A 23,299-nucleotide genomic window follows, 5' to 3' on the forward strand; every position below is an offset into this window, starting at 1 on the left:
TGCCTCACCCCTTGTCTTTCCCTTGCAAGCACAGCTCACACATACACACATGAGTCTGACTAGATTTATTTATATTTCTCCTTACCCATTACCCACATATTCACCTAAACAGACAAAAGCCTAGTTTTCTAAAGATGTTCAGGGGTTTTGCCGTAACACCTTCCAGGCTAAAGATGTCACAAGAGAGAAAAGAAAGAAAAAGAAAGCTAGCAAGAAAGCAAGCAAACAAGCAAGCGGAGGGAGGGAGGGAGGGAGAGGAATATGCCAAAATTCAGTGATGAATATTTTGCAATAGTAGAATTAACTTGTCATGGCATGATCTAGAAGAATGTTAAATATACAGATTTACATAGGAGAAATGAAAAGCTTTGTGGTAGAGAAAGCAGTGGGTTGGGAGACAGGCTGGTATGTGTGGCTGAAGCTCTGTGTTAAAGCTCTTCCTAGTCCCCAGTTCTTTGCAGCCCTAGAAACCTCTTAAAGATCAGGGTGCCTTAAAATAAGGGCCTCTCATATGTCATCACCAGCTACCTTATACAGATTCCAGCTTCCTCTAGAAAAAGATGCTTCCCTGCCTGGATTCATTCTCTAGAAGAAAAAAATGTGAAAGCCAGAAGTCAGTGTAATTAGCATCTGTTTCAAATTCTTCAACTGTAGCCTGACCTGTGGTGGCGCAGTGGATAAAGTGTCGACCTGGAAATGCTGAGGTCGCCGGTTCGAAACCCTGGGCTTGCCTGGTCAAGCCACATATAGGAGTTGATGCTTCCAGCTCCTCCCCCCTTCTCTCTCTCTGTCTCTCTCTCCTCTCTCTCCCTCTCTGTCTCTCTCTCCTCTCTAAAAATGAATAAATAAAATAAAATTTAAAAAATTCAAATTCTTCAACTGTAAAATAAAAGAAAAAAAAAAGAAAAAAAAGCTCTTTAGAGAGAAAAAAAAAGGTCTACCAAAATCCATTATAAGCATATTATATGCATTATCTTTATTATAATTTATCATTATCATTATTAAACTATCCCTTACCTGTCACTTGAATGCCATAACTATGTAAGCAGTTTTAGAAAACTTTAAATATACGCACTGCTTAAACATAATGTACTATTAGATTTACATTATTGTTGTTATTAGTAACCTACATTATGAAAGTAAAACTAGCAAAACAATGGATTAGAACAAAAGGAATAAGGTAATAATATTTTACTTTTTGTGGCATAAAAATCAAAGTGAGATATAAATGTCATTTTTCCAATTAATACTGGAATATTTCACATATCTCTTTTTTTTTTCCTTTGGAAAGCCTTGACATTCTTTCTTTTACTTTTTTGTTTTTTTATTTTATTTTATTTTTTTATTAGTGTTAATGGGGTGACATCAATAAATCAGGGTACATATATTCAAAGAAAACATGTCCAGATTATCTTGTCATTCACATATGTTGCATACACATCACCCAAAGTCAGATTGTCCTCCGTCACCTTTTATCTAGTTTTCTTTGTGCCCCTCCCCCTCCCCCTCTCCTCCTTCCCCCCTGCGTCCCCCCTCCGCCTACCCCTAGTAACCACCACACTCTTGTCCATGTCTCTTAGTCTCATTTTTATGTCCCACCAATGTATGAAATCATGTAGTTCTTGGTTTCTTCTGATTTACTAATTTCACTCCATATAATGTTATCAAGATCCCACCATTTTGTTGTAAATGATGCGATGTCATCATTTCTTATGGCTGAGTAATATTCTATAGTGTATATGTGCCACATCTTCTTTATTCAGTGTTCTATTGAAGGGATTTTTGGTTGTTTCCATGTCTTGGCCACTGTGAACAATGCTGCAATGAACGGTTTGAAATAGCCTAATAGTCTAAAATCTGAATTACTATAATGTGTAATGGTGAATCCACATGATATTAAAGAGATATGTGTCTTGGCTGAAAGTTCCTCTCTTTCAGGACTTTAAATATTGGGGTCCACTCCCTTCTAGTTTGTAGAGTTTCTGTTGAGAAATCTGATGATAATCTAATGGGCCTTCCTTTATATGTTGTATTCTTCTTTTCCCTGGCTGCCTTGAGAATTTTTTCTTTGTGGTTGGTTTGTGCCAATTTCATTTTGATGTGCCTTGGAGTAGGTTTGTTGGGGTTAAGAAAACTCGGATTTCTGTTTGCTTCTTGAATTTGAGGCTTTAGTTCTTTCCATAGGCTTGGGAAGTTCTCATTTATTATTTGTTTGAATATGTTCTCCATTCCATTTTCTCTCTCTTCTCCCTCTGATATACCTATCATTTTTATGTTATTCTTCTTAATGGAGTCAGACAATTCTTATAGGGCTTTCTCATTTTTTAAAAAAATTTTTGAGTCTCTCTCTTCTTCTCTCTGTTGTGCCTCAAGTTGCTTGTCTTCTATTTCACTAATTCTACCTTCTATCTGGCCTGTTCTATTAGCTAAGCTTGTTACCTCGTTTTTCAGCTTGTGAATTGAGTTTTTCATCTCTGTTTGATTTGTTTTTATAGTTTCAATTTCCTTGGTAATATATTCTTTTTGTTCATTGAGTTGTTTTCTGAGCTCCCTAAATTGCCTTTCTGTGTTATCTTATCTTATCTTGTATATCTCTGAGTATTTTTAGGATTTCTATTTTAAATTCTCTGTCATTTAGCTACAAGGTTTTCAATATATTAAATTTTTTTCTCCATAGATTTTTCGTCATCTATCTGTGCTACCTCTCTGTCTTTGGTAACCATGATATCTGATTTCCTTTTCCTTAATGGCATCTGAGGGTGGTTTTGTTGATAGCACTAATGAGAATTAATAAAGAATAAAAAGTTAAAAAACAAAAAATGGAAAAGAATAAAAAATTATCCCCCCCTTTTTTTTTCTTTCCTCTCCTCTCCCTTCCTTCTTGAGAAAATCTTGTGGTGAACTGTGAATTATATTGTGCTAAATAGAACAAAAACTACCTATAATATTGGGCCTGAGTTGGGGAGAATTGATAAAGGGACAAAAAGGGAGTATGGGCCCCACAAAATGCGAAAGAGGAAAAAATTTGGGTCAAAAATAAAATAATTTGCTTTTAGGTGATAGTGAACTAAGTGATATGATGAGAGGAATAAGAGGGAAACAGGAAAAAGGGGGAAAATTAAAAAAAATTACTATTGTATTTAGTGGAGCAAGAACTAGATAAAATGGAGAACCAGGGTTGGGAGCACTGCTAGTGAGTTAAAAAAGCTAAGAAAAAAAAACCCAAAGTGCCACAAAGAAAAATTTGAGTCCCAGATAAAATAATTTGTTTGTGATTGAGGATTGAATGAGAAGAAAAGTAAAGGAGAAAAGAAGAAACTAATATAGAGGGAGAAAAAAAAGGGGGAAAACAGAAAAAGAAGAAAAAGGAATAAAAGGAGAGAGATAAAGTTAAGGGTTTTGGAGTTCAACCCTCATAGAGAGAAAGGAAGAAGAAAGAAAAGATAATGGGAGATGTAACACTTATGAGTAGTGTAGTTCAAGGAGAGGAGAGAGTAAGACCAGCAGAGAATTAAACGACCAAATGGGAAGAGGAAGAAAATAAGACAAGAAGATAAGAGAAACAAACGAACAAATATAATAAAATGGGATAGGTTATAATGTCTGTGGATTATTCTTGATTTTGAGAGGTTATCTTCTTGCTTTTTCTTTTCTCTCCTTCTTCCTGGTCAGTAACTCTGTACCCGGGGTTCTGCCCCTGTGGCACGTTTAGGTAGAGGTTTGCAGTTGATAAGTCTCTATGATGATGTCATATATTGGGCTTCAGTCTTGTTGGCAGTCGAGGCTCATTAGCATTTGCAGGCTCCACCAATGAGAGAGTCTGTGTTCCAGGAGCCTCTCTCCTAGTCTTTCCTTCCTGAATTAGTAGCATGACGATACAGCAATGGGGTTGCTGCTGTCTCTGCCTTTGCGTTTAGTGTGGAACTTCTGGAGGCTCCAAGGATAGATTTTTCTGTCTCTGGTTGAAGATCTTGTTGAATTTTGGGGGATATTTATTGGTATCACTCCTTATGCAGCCATTTCTCTGATGTCACTCTGATTTCCACATTTTGTGGGATTTTTTGTTTCCCTTTTGCAGTTGAATTCTAATTTCAAAGATTTATGGTCAGAAAATATGCTTGGTAAATTTCAGTTTTCCTGAATTTGTTGATATTAGTTTTGTGGCCTAAAATGTGGTCTATCCTTGAGAAGATTCCATGTATACCAGAGAAGAATTTATAATCTTATGATTTGGAATTAAATGTTCTGTGAATGTCTGTTATGTCTATTTGGCCAGTGTGTCATTTAAGGCTGATAATTTCTTTATTGATTTTTCATTTGATTGACCTATCAAAAGGCATCAATGATGTGTTGAAATCTCTAATTATGATTGTGTTTTTGTCTGCTTCTATTTTAAGTGCGTTAGTAGATCGTTATCTATTTTGGTGCTTACTGATTAGGTGCTTATATATTGAGAAATGTTATGTCTTGATACAATCTCCCCTTTCTCATGAAGAAATGTCTATCCTTTTCTCTGGATAACTGTGTTGTCTTGAAGTCAGCATTGTCAGATATGAGTATGGTTATACCTGCTTTTGTTTGGGTATTATTCACTTGGAGAATTGTCTTTTGACCATTCACTTTGAGTCTACTTTTGTCCTTATGACTATATGTTTCTCTTGAAGGCAGCATACGGTTGAGTTTTGCTTTTTGATCTAATCTGCTACTCTGTGCCTCTTTATTGGTGAGTTCAGTCCATTTACATTTAGGGTAATTACTAACACTTGAGGATTTACTTTAGCCAGTTTATGTTATTTTTTTCTGGTAGCTCCTTGTCTTGTTTTGTGTTCTCTTTCATGTTGCTTTCTGTTATTTTTGTTTGATGGTATTACATTACTTCTTTCACCTGTTTCATCTTTTTGTAAGCTGTGTATTTTAGTAGTAGCTTTTTAGTGGGCGGTTGCCCTTAGGTTATTAAGAGAAAAATGTTCATATATACAAGAGTCCTTTGTGTCATGAATGTTTCTTCAATTCATCTTCATTTGCTACTATAAATGTTTATCTTTTCTCATTTTATGTTATTGTTGTCACAGATTATCCTTTTTTTTTTTTTTGTAACCTCATTGGAGCTTTTACTTGTAATTGGGATTTGTTTTGTTCTCTGTATCTGATCAAATAACCCCCTTAAGTATTTCCTGCAGTGGAGGTTTTCAAGTGATAAGTTATCTCAGCTTCTGTATGTCTGCAAAAGTTTTGTTTCTATTCATATTTGAAGGATAACTTGATGATTATAATATTCTTGGCCGGTAACTTTTATTCACTACTTTCAACTTTTGGGCCCACTTTCTTCTGGCTTGTAGAGTTTCTGCTGAGATGTGTGATGATAACCTAATGGGTTTTCCTTTATAAGTAATGTTCCTTTTTTCTCTAGCTGACTTGAGGAATCTTTGTCATTGATTTTTTGACAATGTTATTACAATGTGCCTTGGAGTAGGTCTGTTTGGGTTGAGGTAACTTGGCATTGTGCTTAATTTTTGGATTCAAGGTTCTATCTCTTATCATAGGCTTGGGAAATTATCATCAATTATTTATTTTTATAGGCTCTCCATTCCTTTCTCCCTCTCTTCTTCCCTTGATAGATCCATTATTCCTATATTGCTCTTTCTGATGGAGTTAGACAATTCTTGTAGAGCTCCTGTTTGTTTGTTTTGTGTTTTCTTTTTAATTAGTGAGACTGTCTCTTCTCTCTGCAGCATCTCCAGTTGTCTGTCTTCAATGTCACTTATTCATTCTTCTTTCTGGCTTTTTCTATTAGCTAAACTTGCTATCTCAGTCTTCAATTCATGTATTGAGTTCTTCATCTTTGTTTTTAAAATTTCTATCTCCTTGGTGTGTTGTTCATTTTTTTCTTTTTATTTTGTGACAAAAATAAAGAGAGAGACAAAGGGAGGGAAAGAGAAGGACAGACAGACAGGAAGGGAGACAGATTAGAATCATAAATTCTTTGTTACACTTTAGTTGTTCATTCATTGCTTTCTTATTGAGCCTTGACTGAGGAGCTCTAGCAGAGCAAGTGAGCCTTTGCTCAAGTCAGCCACTTTTGTTCAAGTCAGCAACCTTGAGCATCAAACCAGTGACCTTTGGACTCAATGAACTACCATGGGGTTGTGTCTATGATCCCATGCTCAGCCCAGTGATCCTGCGCTTAAGCTGGTGAGTTTGTGCTCAAGTTGGGGGAGCCTGCGCTCAAACCAGATGTGCCCATGCTCAAGTTGGTGACATTGGGGTTTTGAAACTGGTTCCTCTGTGTGTGAGTGCAATGCTTTATCTACTGTGCCCCACCTGGTCAGATGAGTTTTTCATTTTGTTTTCTTAGCTTATTAAGTTGTCCATTGGTGTCTTCTCATATCTTGTTGAGTATTTTCAGAACTTCAGTTTTGAGTTCTATATCATTTAACTCCAAGGTTTCCATGTGATTGAGATTTTTTTTTTGGAGATTTTTCATTTTCTTTCTGAACTACGTCTCTGTCTTGTGTAACCATGGTATTCAATTTCTTCCTCCCTGGTGACATTTGAGAATGGTGTTGTTAAGAATCGTAACAAAGAACAACTAAAAAATTAAAAATTAAAATAAAAATACAGTAAAATATAAAAATTTAAAACATTATGATAAATATAAAAGAAAAACCACAATATATATGTACATATATATATATATATATATATATCAAAAACAAAACACCCACAAAAAATAAGAATAAATTATATAAAAATAAAAGAAAATGAAATTCAAAAGAGAAAAAGTGAATAAGAAGAAAAAAAGGAAAACATCAGGAAAAAAAAGAAAAATCAATTTCGGTTTCAAAAGGTTTCTTCCAGTACATGTTGTTTTAAATGTATTAGCTCTATGAAGTTTTTGGTCCTCTGCTTAGATGTTACTTTTGCAATTATGTAGGCAGGCAGCAGTTGCATTTATGAGTGTGGCATCTGGTGATACCTATCCAACTTTAGCTTTGCTGTTTCAGCTTTCCGACTGTTACAGCTGTAACAATGGCAATGTCAGGCTTCTGGGTGCTCCTCCCCACATCTCAACAGACCTGAGGAACAGATGTGGAGCACCTCTGTTCTCCAGGAGAGAAGGTGGCTCTGGAGAGCTAGCTTTGGGTTTACTCTACCACTCTCAGTACTGCAAGGTGAGGGATGTGGGATCTTGGAGGCAGGGTACCACAGTTTTATTCTCTGTCTCTGCCAAGCAGGGGCTTCAGGCAGACTGCAGAAACACTGGCCATGACCCCATTCTCTGGCCACTTTGATTTATCTCTCCCTCTGACCCTCTATCTCACTGCTCCTCCTGGTTGAAAAAGAACCTATCATTCTGGGTTTCCCTCTTCATACCCTTCAGACAAAACCTGGACAGCTTGAGCTTCACTCCTTCCGGTAGTCCAGTAGAGAAATAAAAACCAGTCACTCTGGGTTTACCTCCTCTCCAAATCCCACCAAGAATGTGTTTTGTCTACTGCCTTCTTTTTCATCACATTCCAACCTTACATCTATTTGGTTCGTGGATCTTTCAGGTGTGCCTGCAATCTCAGCTGGGTTTCCTTCCCTGCATTATATTCAATAATTGTTAAATTTATTGAAATTTCAAGGGTAGAGATCAAGGGTTTCTCTCATGTTGCCATTATTCTGATGTCAGCCTTCAAACCCAGTGTCTCCAATCAGAACCTCAGCATTACAGATTGGTGCTTTATCCACTGCACCACCATAGGTCAAACTGCTGCTCTTTCTTGATCCAGTGGAATCAGTGCAGCCTGTGTAAAATATTTATTTTGAGAGAAACATGCTAAAAGGGAATATTTATAATATACATGGCAATCCTTAAATCTTGCCATTCTACTGAAATACACACTCAGATGAAACACTATCATCCTATCAATAATACCATTGCTGAAAATGTTAAGCAGAGGGTGGGAGGTATGAAAAATCTGTTATTGAGGCTTATATTTGCCAAATTACTTCTCTTAATCAGGAATACATTTAGGCATGGTGTGTGCCTTTTGGTGTTATATATATGTTTAGGGCACTGAGATGACATAAATAATAAACAGATACTTTTTAACCCTCACCTGAGAATGTAGCTACACTGTGTGCTACTTGGCTTCTTTCAGGGAAGACTCCATCACAGTCCATGTTTCTTCTGACCTGGCTCCAGTTCCTGAGGCCATAGAGGCATTGCACCCTCTTGCCAAGCACCATTGCTTTTTCTGATCTTAATAGAATACTAATTTACAAAAGGCCTTTTGTTCTGGTATAAAGATGCTTCTGGTATACCATTGTGTCTGGTGAATATTTAGAAATAATGTTACTGATTGTGTTAATACCTTCTTCAGTTGCCTATCAAAGTCTGGGTGGAGATCTAAGATTTCATGAAAAGGGCAGCTTACCATTAATTTTTGTGTCTGTTAAGTATTCTCCAGTATGTCTTGTTGACCTGATATTGAGGGTTTCAAATATTTTCTTCTTGCTGGTAATATTTCAGTTTCCAAATAACTATCTCTCCTTAATAATGAGTAAATTGGTTTTAAAAAGTATAAGATTTTGCTTCAGGATATGCTCATCTTGAAAATGTAGATTCTTAATTTTTTACTCAAAATATGATTATTGTAACTAGTTCTTATAAATGCCCTAGAAAAAAATATTCACTACATGGAATGTATTATGCTAAGTGAAATAAGCCAGTTAGAGAAAGGCAAGTACCATATGATTTTACTTATATATGGAACTTAATAAACAAAATGAACTAAGAAACAAAATACAAACAGACTCAGATACAAACAACAGACTGACAACTGCCAGATAGGAGATAGGTTAGTGGCTGGGTGAAAAAAGTGAAGGTATTAAGCAAAACAAAAACAAATAAACAAAAAAACAATTCATAGACAAACACAACAATATGGTGATTACCAGAGTAAAGGGGTATGGTGGGAGGTAGATCTAGGAAAATGGAAGATAAATAGTGATGGAAGAAGACTTGACATGGAGTGGTGAAAACACAATACAATATACACATGATGATTCATTCATTCATTCATTCATTCATTTATTATGACAGCAGATATTTATTTAATGCATAGTATATACAGAGCACAGTGGTTGTAACCTCTAATCACTGCTTATTATGTGTCAAGGCCACTATAGTACCTTCTTCAAGAGCACTAATAATCACCTGACCAGGCGAGGCACAGTGGATAGAGCTTTCGGACTGGGATGCAGAGGACCCAGGTTCAAAACCCCGAGGTCACTGGCTTGAGTATGGGCTATCTTCTTTAAGCAAGGCTCACCAACTTGAGCCCAAGGTCACTGGGTTGAGCAAGGGGTCACTCAGTCTGCTGTAGCTTTCTGGTCAAAGCACACATGAGAAAGCAATCAATGAGCAACTAAGGTGCGACAACAAAGAATTAATGCTTCTCATCTTTCTCCCTTCCTGTTTGTCCCTCTCTCTCTCTCTCTCCATGCAAACAGAAAAAAAGGAGTGCTAATAATCATCTTCAGATTGATCGAAGGAGGTTGATTCCTTGCCATATGTGTACCTGGTATCCTCTGAATCAGGCTTCACCAATTAGGTTTAAATTCAATTTCTGTTATTTATATGAATCACTGCTGAGACCTAGACAAATGTAGTGCATCCCTTTTTCTTTGGTGAGCCCTTCTTGTTTTGGATAGAATGTTCATTTTTCCATATTTCATAAAAACCTAACTTCTTCCTACTGATTCCATCACTGGATAAAGTGATAGTGTCACACAGATAACGTAATACTCTTTTGCTTGGTTCAATAGTCTCTTTTTGTCCTCCTTTTTCTTTCTCTCTACTGAGATTTTTTTAGTCCAAATTTAGTGTTGAAAGCTAGGAAATTGCCAGGGTGTGATGGAATATTTATTTCATTGAGTTTTTCTTTGCTATTTTTCAATAGTTTTAAGAATTGCCAAGTTTTTCCTCCTAATGTTGTAGATATCAGTATCTGCTATTTGTAACAAATACTAAGTCATGCATGGAAGATCTGTCTGTGCCATGACAGATTCTTTCTACATACAGTTGATTTCATTACATGGTGTTATGGAAATTCCTTGCAGAGTTTTTACTAGTTGATACTTCTGAATCCTGTAATTTGAAATACTTAAATCTGAATCACTGATATTCAAACCTCATAAACAGTAATTGGTGCTCTGCTTTTTGCTAGGTAATATGACCAATAATTTATGAAAATTTATGAATAATTTATGAAAAAAAAAAGTTGGATTCATAAATAAGACAAGTACCCTGACATTTGGAGCCAATCAAGCATGTGTCTGAGTCACAGGGCAAAGCTGGAGATCTAACTAGAGTTTGTGGGAGCACAAATGCAAGTACCCTAACTGGGAGAGATCAAATGATTCCAAAGGGAGTCGTATTTGAACAAGGCCTTGTGGAATAAGGGGAAAGCCAGTAGGTAAAGAGATATAAGAATGACATTTTAAACAAAGGAAATGAGTGGCATATGTAAAGGCACAAACACACAGTTCTGTGATGGAAGATGTGAATGAAGGCATGGTAATGACTGAATTTTGGATAATTTTAATTTCAGCATGAAGTTGTCATTTTTACAAGAGGCATGGTAAAACCATCAAGAACGCCCAAGGAAGAGAACTTTGTGATAGAAGTAAAGTCTTTTAGCAGAAAGGGAAAGACCAGTTAGGAGGTTATTAGAGCAGGCCATTGAAGAGATGATAAGGGCGCAAACTAGAGTAATGGCAATGGGAATGGCAGGTCAAGATCATGGTTTCGTGAAGTTTTAAGTGTGAACAGTTTCCAGGACAGTGGATGTCAATTACTGAGATAGGGGACACAGAAATGGAGGTTAGAGGAACTTTGACTCTGTGCTTCAAATATTTTTCCTTTTTATGTTTTAAAGTCTTACCCATCCTTCAAAGTTCAGTTGCAATAACACCATCTCTGCAAAGCAACCACTCCCCAGTCTCCCAATCAGAATTAAGTCATATTTCCCCTGTTCTCGTATGACACCTCTTTTATACCTCCCTTTTCTCTTTTTTCTGTGTAATAGTCTTTATTTTTTTATGATTTAACTTTGTTTTTTTAATTTAATTAATTGTGTTTACATAGATTCTGAGGTCACCCGAATGCCTCTCCCCTCCTCCCTATTCCCCTCAACATCTTCCTTACCCCCCTCGCTATAGCCCCCTTCCCCTTCCCTTCAGGTTTATCCCATCCTATCATCCCCTTTTCCTCTGTACTCTTTCCCTCTAGTCCCTTTGATCCCTCCTCTGTCTCAATTCCGTTCCTCAGTTCGCATTATTCCTTAGATTCCTCAAATGAGTGAGGTCATATGATATTTTTCTTTCTCTGCCTGGCTTATTTCACTGAAAATAATAGTTTCCAGGTCCCTCCATAATGTTCAACATCACTAATCATTAGAGAAATGCAAATTAAAACCACAATGAGATACCACTTCACACCAGTCAGATGGCACTTATTAACAAAACAACACACGATAAGTGCCAGCGAGCATGTGGAGAAAGGGGAACCCTCCTACACTGCTGGTGGGAATGCAGACTGGTGCAGCCACTGTGGAAAACAGTATGGAGATTCCTCAAAAAATTAGAAATGGAACTGCCCTTTGACCCAGCCATCCCACTTATAGGAATATACCCCAAGAACACCATATCACCAACTGAAAAAAAGAAATGCACCCCCATGTTTATGGCAGCATTGTTCATAATAGCGAAGATCTGGAAACAGCCCAAGTGTCTGTCAGTGGACGAGTGGATTAAAAAGCAGTGGTACATACATACAATGGAATATTATGGGGCCATGAAAAAGAAGGAAATATTACCTTTTTCTATACTTAGTGGCAATGAACCCTGTGTCCAAGTGTTTGGGTATATTTCTGACTTTTGAAAATATATGGTAAGCTTTCTGAGGCCACATCTTACTTACCTATGAAATTTTAGTACCTCCCACGTTATAATGGATTATCAAAAAACATGTGTAAATGAATGAATGAATGCTGTAATCATACAAGACATTAAATGCAGCCCTTTTTTAAGACAAGCCCTAGAGCACACAATGATCTCACTTCATTATTTTATAGATAGTAAGTTGTACAGTATGTTAATATGGCTACACAGAATCATTCACTTAAATCATATGTGTAATTCACCATATTTATATTCAAATGGTTTATGACTCTTTATGAAACTAAAATCCACTCTCCAGTGATGAGATTTATGCCCAAATGGTGATTTAATTTCCAACAAATTTAAGCAACACTCTATGCAATTGGTCTCATCACTAGAAAGGATGTGGAGACATTGAGTCAAATTTCTTTATAGGAATTCCTTGGCTTTCCCTATGTTGAAAATTCTACAAAGAGGTGTTTTCACAGCCCATCAATAAAATATTTTGGTCTTAGCATATTTTGGTCTTAGCATGTGATAGTTTCCTTGGAAGAACATTTCTTATTGGGTAGGTTGAATTTTTTTGAATCTTCTGAGTATTTATCAAGTGTGCCCCCAGCATAAATAAACACAAAAGATGATTCCACTCTGTGCACTCAGCAGGTGAGATGACAATCAGTGAGATTACAGAGAGATTTTTGTGGACTCCCAGATAAAAGAAAAAAAATGTTCAGTTGTTGAACTTTCAGAGAAAGGCAGCCTCAATTTGAGGAATCTGCCCCTCTTTGCTTAAATGACTCTGAGAGTGCCTTAAATCCTCTAGTTGAAGTAGTGTGCATTGCTTAAAATGATATCTTCTATGAATGTGACAGAAGGTGGGACCATTGAGGCATTGTTAAGAAAAGACTGGTGTTCAGAAAGCTTGCAGTATTTTTACAAGATGGATTATTTAAGAGTTTTATCAAAAGTTATTCCTGATAACATCTCAACAAATGAGAAAAATCTAATGACTTTCTCGGTGCCACTAACACTTGTAGCCCAGTTAGAATTTTCTTCATTATCTTCCACTCCCAGTGGACCCTCTGGTAGTCTATGGATTACGTAGGAATTAAAATTTGCTGTTAATTTTATTTTGCTTACAAATGGCTATTTTAATAGCTACTTACTGCAACACACATATACATGGACTTTGAAAGGTTTTCTGTTTCTGTTTTTGTTTCTGAAACAGCCAGTTGAGTCAGGAACCCTTCATTTGTGTGGGCAACTACACAGAAAACATGGCCAAGCATGTAGCAGAATATCACTTTCCAGTGTTGAGGGTCTCCAGGGCTGTTCTCTCATGTTTGTTTGTAAATGTTACTGTAAAAAAGGTTGGGAGTGAGGAGGAACTTTTTTTTTAAGTCAAGGTCCAATGATCTAAAAAGAAAATCAATTTGGTTTAGCTAAAAGTAAAACAGAGTCTTCCTTTACAGCAGGGGTCAGGTAACTTTTTGGCTGAGAGAGCCATGAACGCCACATATTTTAAAATGTAATTCTGTGAGAGCCATACAACGACCCATGTACGTTACGCATTATCCAATAAAAATTTGGTGTTGTCCCGGAGGACAGCTGTGATTGGCTCCAGCCACCCGCAACCATGAACATGAGTGGTAGGAAATTTATGGATTGTAATACATGAGAATGTTTTATATTTTTAACGTTATTATTTTTTTATTAAAGGTTTGTCTGCAAGCCAGATGCAGCCATCAAAAGAGCCACATCTGCTAACGTGTCATAGGTTCCTGACCCCTGCTTTACAACATCCTTTTAGAAATATAGGCAGCCAGCTTTGTAGCACAGATTTAAGACTTGGGAAATTAGAAATTACAGTTTAGAGTAACTAGACAGTCTATGAAAATTAATTATAAGAACTGAATCTTTATTTTCTCATATTTAATCCTGAAGGGAAGAAAACTCCATGTGACAGCTTTATGCTTATCTTTCAATCTTTGGCTCTTGTATTTGGCTAATATATTATATTTATGTGGATGGTTCTAATTTTTCCATTACCTTATGTTATAAAGTACTGTACTTTAATCCACGGGTTACATAGAGACACCAAGGCAGGTTACAGAAGAAATTTTAGGAGGAGATTTATTAATAAGCTGGCTACATATGACTTACATGGGGTATAGCTAACTCAAATCATGCAGCTTCGATCATGGTCCTGAGGCTTGTTATATAGACGTGATCACATACTGGTTGGGGGGAAAAGGAGGAGGAACATGATACCAAAGTCATTTACTGATAAGCTTACAAAATTTATTTATAGGAGCTATTAAAAGAAAAACATTCCTACACATCAAGACTACAATATAACACAGTAGCCATAAATGTCATTTTACATATCAAAGACATTCCCAAATCTTCTAGGGTTTACAACCCATCCCTGTTGCCACAATAGTGGGAAATGAAATGGTTAGCTTAGGATAAAGAGAGAAGCTACATGAAATTACCTTTGCTAAGAGTGTTGGAGCTTGCTTATTAGGAAATAAGCTCACACTTGCTTAGGTTACACGTTTTATACATATAAAGAATTTCAAAAGGAATGATTATTAGAAAGCATATAAAATGTTACAGAACGCAAGTTTTTCAAGCAAGGAGAGTGGGCTCATGATCCCATTGTCTAGAGGTATAGTCACTTTCATGACTCCAGAAGAAGAGTAATTAAGATATGTAAACATTATCTCCTAAAGGCTTTTAAGGAAGGGGAAGAGGAAGTTTTCAGATAAATTCTACCTCCTTTGCTCTTGTCTAGCAAGTGGCTTCAGTCTTTCCAGAGAAGTATAGTTAAACTATGATTACTAACTAATTTTTGCCTGTTTAATCTCTTTATCTTGTTTTTTTTCTCCTTAGAAGGGAGGGGTAAGGGGAGGCTGAATCTTCTTTTTGAAATACCAGTATCAACAGTTTTGCAGTTCCTTTACACCGGGGTCCCCAAACTTTTTACACAAGGGGCCAGTTCACTGTCCCTCAGACTGTTGGAGAGCTGGACTTTAAAAAACACTATGAATAAATCCCTATGCACACTGCACATATCTTATTTTAAAGTAAAAACACAAAACGGGAACAAATACAATATTTAAAATAAAGAACAAGTAAATTTAAATCAACAAACTGACCAGTATTTCAATGGGAACTATGGGCCTGCTTTTGGCTAATGAGATGGTCAATGTCCGGTTCCATATTTGTCACTGCTAGCCGTAACAAGTGATATGATGCACTTCTGGAGCCGTGTGCGTCCTGTGTCACTGGAAGTAGTACTGTACGTGAGCGACCCTGCACTTTGCCGCACCGCCTCATACAGTACTCCAGGAGCACAGGATGCATCCGCTTACCACCAATGAAAGAGGTGCCCCTTCCAGAAGTGCGGGGGGGGGCTGGATTTTTGGCCTCAGGGGGCCGTATGCAGCCCGCGGGCTGTAGTTTGGGGACCCCTGCTTTACACCTTATCACACTTATTACAGAAAAAAACTAATCATTCATCAGTAGCACTTGCACATAGCACTTTTTCTAAAGCACCACACAAAATGTTATATATAGTCTTGCTTCCCAGTGATAATAGTTTATGCTATCAAAATAAAAAACTGGCCTGACCAGGCAGTGGCGCAGTGGATAGAGCATTGGACTGGGTTGCGGAAGACCCAGGTTCGAGACTCTGAGGTCGCCAGCTGGAGCGAGGGCTCATCTGGTTTGAGCAAAAGCTCACCATCTTGACCCCAAGATCGCTGGCTCAAGCAAGGGGTTGCTCGGTCTGCTGAAGGCCCACGGTCAAGGCACGTATGAGAAGGAAATCAATGAACAATTAAGGTGTTGCAATGTGCAATGAAAAACTAATGATTGATGCTTCTCATCTCTCCATTCCTGTCTGTCTGTCCCTGTTTATCCCTCTCTCTGTCTCTGTAGAAAAAAACAAAACAAAACTGGTCTTATAAGCTTTAACAAAGTATGTCCTTAACTTTCAAATGGCAATACTACATGGTCCTCCACGAAATCCATAGCTATAAATATTTAGCTTTAGTTTATTTACTTTTCTTGTAGGAACATTTCACACCTGAGTGCAAATTCAAAGAATCCGTGTTTGAAAATTATTACGTGACATATTCATCGATGATATACCGTCAGCAGCAGTCAGGCCGAGGGTGGTATCTGGGTCTGAACAAAGAAGGAGAGATCATGAAAGGAAACCATGTGAAGAAAAACAAGCCTGCGGCCCACTTTCTGCCCAAACCACTGAAAGGTAAGATTGATATTATAAGAGCTGCTGATTAAATGTGTATGTATTTAAATCAGTTCCTTATCACATTTTTGAAAATGGAACATAATTTTTCTTATACAAAATTTAGTACCATTTTATACACTTAAAAATATTAAACCATCAACAATAGCATTTAATCTCCTGTTTTTAATTAATTATTCAATAATATATCCCACCTTACTTATATGGAAGTAGTTTAACTGTTAACTCAGGACAACCAAGAATCTCAAATTATGCCAAAATAGTTTCTGGGAAGAAAAACAAATACTTACTTGTGTGTACATTTAACACTTATCAGAAGACACTTTGGATACTCCCTAAGGGCCTAACAATATTGTCCCAACAATTTTCATTCATAGTTTTATTGTATAGTCATAATTAACAGATTAGTAGCAAATTAGAAAAGGTGAACAATAGTAATGGGCTGCAGAAGATAAAAATGTTAAAAGTAGAAAGACATGGTGGAGAAGCAATAGAAAATGCAGGCAAAGCAGAGCAAGATTTCAAAGAGGGTAATAGCCTGGGATTAGACTTTAAGTTTTCAGTAGGGCAAACTGCCCAGTCAATCAACATAACACTGCTTCACAGCATGGTTTCTAGAATCTCATTGCTTGGACTCAAATCCCAGTTTTACCCTTTACTAACCAAGTGGTTTTAAGAAGATTATTTTTTTGTTTTGTTTTGTTTTTTGTATTTTTCTGAAGTTGGAAACGGGAAGGCAGTCAGACAGACTCCCGCATGCACCCGACTAGGATCCACCCAGTATGCCCACCAGGGGGCGATGCTCTGCCCATCTGGGCCGTTGCTCTGTTGCAACCAGAGCCATTCTAGCACCTGAGGTGAGGCCATGGAGCCATCCTCAGCACCCGGGCAAACTTTGCTCCAATGGAGCCTTGGCTGCGGGAGGGGAAGAGAGAGACAGAGAGGAAGGAGAGGGGGAGGGGTGGAGAAGCAGATGGGCGCTTCTCCTGTGTGCCCTGGCCGGGAATTGAACCCAGGACTCTTGCACGCCAGGCCAACGCTCTACCACTGAGCCAACCGGCCAGGGCTAAGAAGATTATTGATGTGAATGTGTACCTCAAGCTCCTTGTCTATAAAATATGAATAAGAGTAGGTATGAGCTTATGTTAATTAAAAGTTATAATGAATGTGAAGCTATTAGAACATGAGCCCATTGTAAGTGTCCCATAAACATAAGCTAGTACTGTTGTTTACAGACGTGGTTTTCAACTTTTTTACACTAGGAGACCTGTGAAAATGCAGAAATTGTTTTGGGACCACTAAAGCAGAAATCGACTAAAATCATTGGGTCTATAATCTTCATACAACATCAGGGTGATTAACTCTTTTGTGAACCACTATGGAATTTCTGGCAGAGTGTTTCATGCACCAGTGGTTGAAAAACAGTGATACATCATAGCAATAATATTATTGCATTAAGAATTGTGCTAACATTTAGACTCTTTAGTAATTTCTTTTTAAAGCATGATAAAAATTAGTATTTTTAAAATGTTTTAAGTTTTAATATTTGGCTTGCACAACATGTTCTAGATCATATTTTAAATTCTAAGAACTTTATTAAATGCATTTTTATCAATCCTCTAATAAACATAACTATAAGTGATGGAAATTAAGCATTAGAATTCTTTACACACTACTACACAAAGACTAGATTTTACTTAATCTTATCCAGTTCTCTTCTTACTGAGTCTTTGAAAGCAGCATTTTCTGCATTTGGTCTAAAGCATGAAAGCCTAGTAACCAAAACAAAAATTGAAGTCCAGTGTGGTGTGCCCAAAGTTCTTTTATACCATATTTCTGTGCTTTTCAGTGGCTATGTACAAGGAGCCGTCACTGCACGATCTCACAGAGTTCTCCCGATCTGGAAGCGGGACCCCAACCAAGAGCAGAAGTGTCTCTGGAATGCTGAATGGAGGCAAATCCATGAGCCACAATGAATCAACGTAGCCAGCGAGGAGGACAAAACAAGGGCTCTGTAACAGAACCTTACTTCCAGGTGCTGTTGAATTCTTCTAGCAGTCCTTCATCCAAAAGTTCAAATTTGTCAGTGACATTTACCAAACAAACAGACAGAGTTCACTATTCTAGCTGCCATTAAACTTTATCATCAATACAAAAGCCCCATAATATAGATTGAGCTTGTGCAAGAGAATGCCAAGTATTATCAGTGAACTAAATCCGGGAGAAGGACTGCCCAGTTTTCTCATGATCTCACTTATACTTTGGGGATCACAAACTACAATCATTTCACAGCACTAGTGCTGATAAAAATTTGCCCTCCAACAAGAAAATTTAAAAGACCACAATTGCTCTTCAAAAACAAAACAAAATTAATCGTTTAAATGTTTTGTATGGGCAAACAAAATTATGTGAACTGTGTTGTTTTCTTGGCTTAATGTTTTCTATCTACGCTTGATTCAAATGTATTCCTTACACTGGTATAGTGCAACTATCTACGCACTATTTCTGAAATTCAGTGGTTCTATTAATGACTTTGTGTCACTTAATCCAAATCAACCAAATACAGGGTTGGATCTGAATTGGCATCTCAGGCTCAAAGTAACAGTGTTCTTGGGATTTTACCTTTTTTCTTTCTTTCTTTCTTTTTAAGATATGTAGTGTTCTGGTCAAGTTTTTGTGCTGTAGAAATTTAGTTGTATTGTCAACATCAGTCAGTAAAGATTACTTAAAAAAAAGATCATCCTCAAGTGTAGATTTCTCTTAATTCCATTTGTGTTACCATGTCAACCTGTTGTTGTGGCTTTTCATGTAAAGACAGGAATTGTGGAGCATTGATGTTATCTTTTGTGTTGTTAAAATAAGAAATGTCTAATCTGTATGTATATGAGTCCTCTTGTCATTGTATTAGGCGCGTGAATATTGTGTACAAGGAAATGTTAAAACTGGTTACCCTTAAACAACCTATATTTACACTTACTTCTGGAAAAGTGTTTAAGACTTAGTTAGGTTTCCATTTAGATCTTCATATCTGTTGCATGGAAGAAAGTTGGAATCTTGGCATAGAGTTGCATGATATGTAAGATTTTGTGCATTAACAGTTGTTAAAATCTGTGTTCCAAAGGTGGACATAGTATATACAGGCAGTTTTCTGTCCTGTGCACAAAAATGCTAAAAAAAAAGTTGTTTAATATTTGTTGTTGTATACCCAAATACACACTGAATAAACTCTTTATATTCATTCAAAGAAAAATCATTCACCATGTCTTTATTGAGTGTTTATTACTTACCACTCACTGTCATGGAATCCTTAAAGGATTGAGAGGGGAAATAATCTATAACACTTATCAATTTCCTTGCCCCAGTCCCAAGCCAATCAAGTTCACTGAATAATGTCTCGAAGAACCCAGCTACATCTTTCAAATTTTCTAATTGTCTGTTATCCAAGTGGAAACTTGGGGAAAGATGAATATTTTAAAACCAGTAGCCACAGCCACCATCACAGTCGCCTGGCCCATGAAGGTTTGCATTTGATTTAGACAGATGTTAATGAAACAATGGAGCCAAGAACTGGTGGGCCATCATCTTTATCCTAGCTTGCACCTGGCAGGCAAGAAATACACACAGTGGGAAAACACTTCCCTTTCCATTCAGGGCTCCCAAAGCTACTGACTTATCCGAGTTTCCTAGAATCAAAGGTTTCTACCTCACCAGACTTATTCATCTCTGTTCCCCATCTTCTTCTCTCTGCACAAACTGGCTTCTCCTTCAGCACTCTGCCATTTTGGCTGCTTCTCCTCTCCTCCACATGGCCTTTCTCTGCTCTCCCCCAGCATAGGATCCTCTGCCTCATTTTATAGTGTAGAAATTAAAACCTTTAATCCAATATACAAACAAGGAAGTCTCTGATACAAAGTCACTTATCTAAGGCGTAATGGAATTCCTCATGAGAGTGCACCACCCCACATCATGCAATCAGTCAAGGGTGTGGGGAAAAGCTTAGTCTTAAAACTAACCCTTAGGCTATAATGACCCTGCCAACTTACAGCCTATCTCCCACTCGCAATGCAAACTATAAGCGAGCAAACCTATATTCCATATTTACAAGCTTATTTGACCAACAAATATCTAATAGAATCTTCTCTCTACTTGCACCAGATAATTACAAACATTCTGTGGGTACCGTATTTTTTGCTCCATAAGACGCACATGAGCATAAGATACACCTAGACTTTTGAGGAGGAAAATAAGAAAAAAATATTCTGAACCAAATGGTATGTTAAATATTTAATAAAATGTACCACAATAATATTTCAACAATGTGAACTCAACAGCAGTATTAACAACCATTATCACTGTTATTAACAAATGAGAAGAGACTTTAATGTTCAAATACTCTTTTAGTTGTCCATGAACCCGCAGCAGCTAAAAAAAAAAAAAAAAAAGAACTTTCTCTCCATAAGAAGCATGAGCATTTTCCCCTCCTTTTGGGGAAAAAAATGCATCTTATGGAGCAAAAAATATGGTTAAGTGGTGGCAGAATCAGAACTGATATTAATTTTGAATAAATGTCATCCAAATGTGCCTTAGAAGCCTCATTTGCTTAAAGTGTGTCCTAACAAACACATTGATATTTCCACGAACAAGCTTTTCAAGGCAATATAGGCTTTTTCTACCATGTTTTTCCAAATTTTTCCAACCCCTACTATAAGCTATTTTCACATTTTAGGTATTGACTATAGAGAGCAATACCCACTTGTCATTACCAAAATCTATACAGGGATATGTCAGTGGCATAATGGATGACCATTTCCAATTACCAAAATAGGTGATATTCTAAAGTATTAACTATATTTACACTGACAACTTTCAACTTTCTATAGTTTTGGATGCAAAGATGTGGTCCCATGGTTTGGCTCCCTTTTGCCAACACCACATGAATACCAAGTGTCTGATATTTTTTTCATCACGTTTATTTTGATAAAAAGAAATACAGAAAAGTATGTTTCATCACTTTAAGAATGTTCCAGTCTGACCAGGTGGTGGAGCAGTGGATAGAGCATCAGACTGGGATGCAGAGGACCCAGGTTCGAGACCCCGAGGTCGCCAGCTTGAGCGCAGGCTCATCTGGTTTGAGCAAAAAGCTCACCAGCTTGGACCCAAGGTCACTGGCTCGAGCAAAGGGTTACTTGGTCTGCCAAAGGCGGTCAAGGCACATATGAGAAAGCAATCGATGAACAACTAAGGTCTCGCAACGAAAAACTGATGATTGATGCGTCTCATCTCTCCCCATTCCTGTCTATCCATCTCTCTGATTCTCTCTCTGTCCTTGTAAAAAAAAAAAAAAAGGATGTTCCAAATTTTTCCAAGGCCAGTAGCACTGTTAAAAAGCCAGGTCTCTCTGGCTTCTGACGTTGCCTACCTACCAGCTATCTATGACACGTCTATAAACTAAAGAGTATTGCTCAGGTTTGTGCCACATGTCAGCATATATGCACATTTTTTTACTTTAAATAATTGTGTGCATTGTTAAAATAGCTTGTTGCCAATTCTGTGGAGTTAACAATTGGAGTAAGTAATGTACACAGTTGATGATTGAGTAAAGCTCAGCTCCTGGTCAGTTGCTCTTCTTGTCAGCTCAGTGGATATTTATTACCTTATAAACTGTCAATGCACATAATAGAGTTGGATAAAGCATTTATGCAAAGACAAATGCATTGAGATTGAGTCAATCTTGTAGAAAAAGAGATATTCTAGGGTTACAACAGGGTCCTTTTCTTTCCTTATTGAGATTAATAAAGTGGAACTCCAATAGGGAATAACTTCAGTTTTACATTCTTCACTATGTAAATCTCTCTATTACTATTTCCCTTGTACAAACTAGATAGATCATTACAGCCCACATGTTCTTTTCTTTTAAAATTGAAAAACCAAAATGGATTAGTTTTAAAAGGATAACTGCACTACAATTTTCCCTTTAATGTAAAACAGTTGAACCAACAGCTTAAAAAGTGTTTTCATTTCATAGATTTTAGGAAAATTTCAAAATACGCTATTATTACATTCACCAATACATTGAATGTCAAATATACACAAAATAAAGGCCTCTGGATGTGTGTGTATGTGTTGTAGGGTGGCAGAGCACTAAAGAATACTGTTTCTACTCTCAGGAAAATTTCATTAAGGAGGTCTTCAAATTTCCTTGGAGTCACACACATTATGTACAGGATAGGGCAAAAGTAGGTTGACAGTGTTAAATAATACAATTAATAAATAATAATACAAAAATTAACTGTGTTTTATGTACTCACAGCTGTAAACTTAGTTTTGCCTCACTTTGTATATCTAACTTGCTAGAAACCAAATATACAGGTTTTACTTTCTAGAAACTCTCAGTCTAGAGTAATAAATAAACATGCAATGATCAAATTTAGTGAGATTGTGATAAATGCTGTGATACAATCCATGTGCCAAGAGGGAAAAATTTATTATAAAAATTTGAAAAGTTTAAAAGAGGAGTTAATTTTCTAGTTGATTCTTAAAAAAGGAGTAAGAATTTAACAGCTAGAAAACTTGTGTAGATGACACTAAGGAAAAAAGTGTATATATATATATATATATATATATATATATATATATATATATATATATATATATGCGAAGTCAGAGAGTCATGAAATAATACTGAGTGTTCAAAAATCATTAATTTCCCTAGTGTTGCTGGACAGAGGAGTTGAAGCTCCTGGTATGTAAGAAAAGCCTGAGAAAAGAATGATCTTCTTGCAGTGTTTCATTCCTTCATGTTTCATGGCCTGAAAGAGACTGTGAACCACCAAGGTTCAGATTACTGGAATGTCTCTGAAATGTAGTTCTATGTTTTGTAGAAACCCAAAAAGCAAATCATTCTCTTCAGTAGGTGAAAATCAAGGAAAATGATCTATGAGCAAGGTATGACTCACAGCCTTGCTTATTACACTTTGAGTAGTTTCGCCTTATTAAATTCCTATTTCTTTTGTATTGAACAATCTATTCTCTGCCTTCTTTAAAAAGAATTTGTCAAGCAATTTGAGTTGTTTGATTAGTACAATCACA

At 36.8% G+C, this 23,299-nt stretch overlaps 1 protein-coding gene across 7 annotated transcripts in view; it reads left to right on the forward strand.

Annotated features, from left to right (window-relative positions):
- Positions 1-19,361, forward strand: part of FGF13 (fibroblast growth factor 13) — a 767,088-nt gene extending 747,727 nt beyond the window's left edge. For all 7 annotated transcript variants that reach the window (XM_066249775.1, XM_066249774.1, XM_066249779.1 and 4 more), the window contains 2 exons: positions 16,012-16,210; positions 18,060-19,361. In XM_066249775.1, the coding sequence (XP_066105872.1) occupies positions 16,012-16,210; positions 18,060-18,196 (336 nt within the window). In that variant the 3' untranslated portion in view covers positions 18,197-19,361. The remainder of the gene's footprint in view (positions 1-16,011; positions 16,211-18,059) is intronic.
- Positions 19,362-23,299: the final 3,938 nt, after the last annotated feature.

This window comes from Saccopteryx bilineata, chromosome X (genome assembly GCF_036850765.1).
Source record: "Saccopteryx bilineata isolate mSacBil1 chromosome X, mSacBil1_pri_phased_curated, whole genome shotgun sequence".
NCBI lineage: Eukaryota > Metazoa > Chordata > Mammalia > Chiroptera > Emballonuridae > Saccopteryx > Saccopteryx bilineata.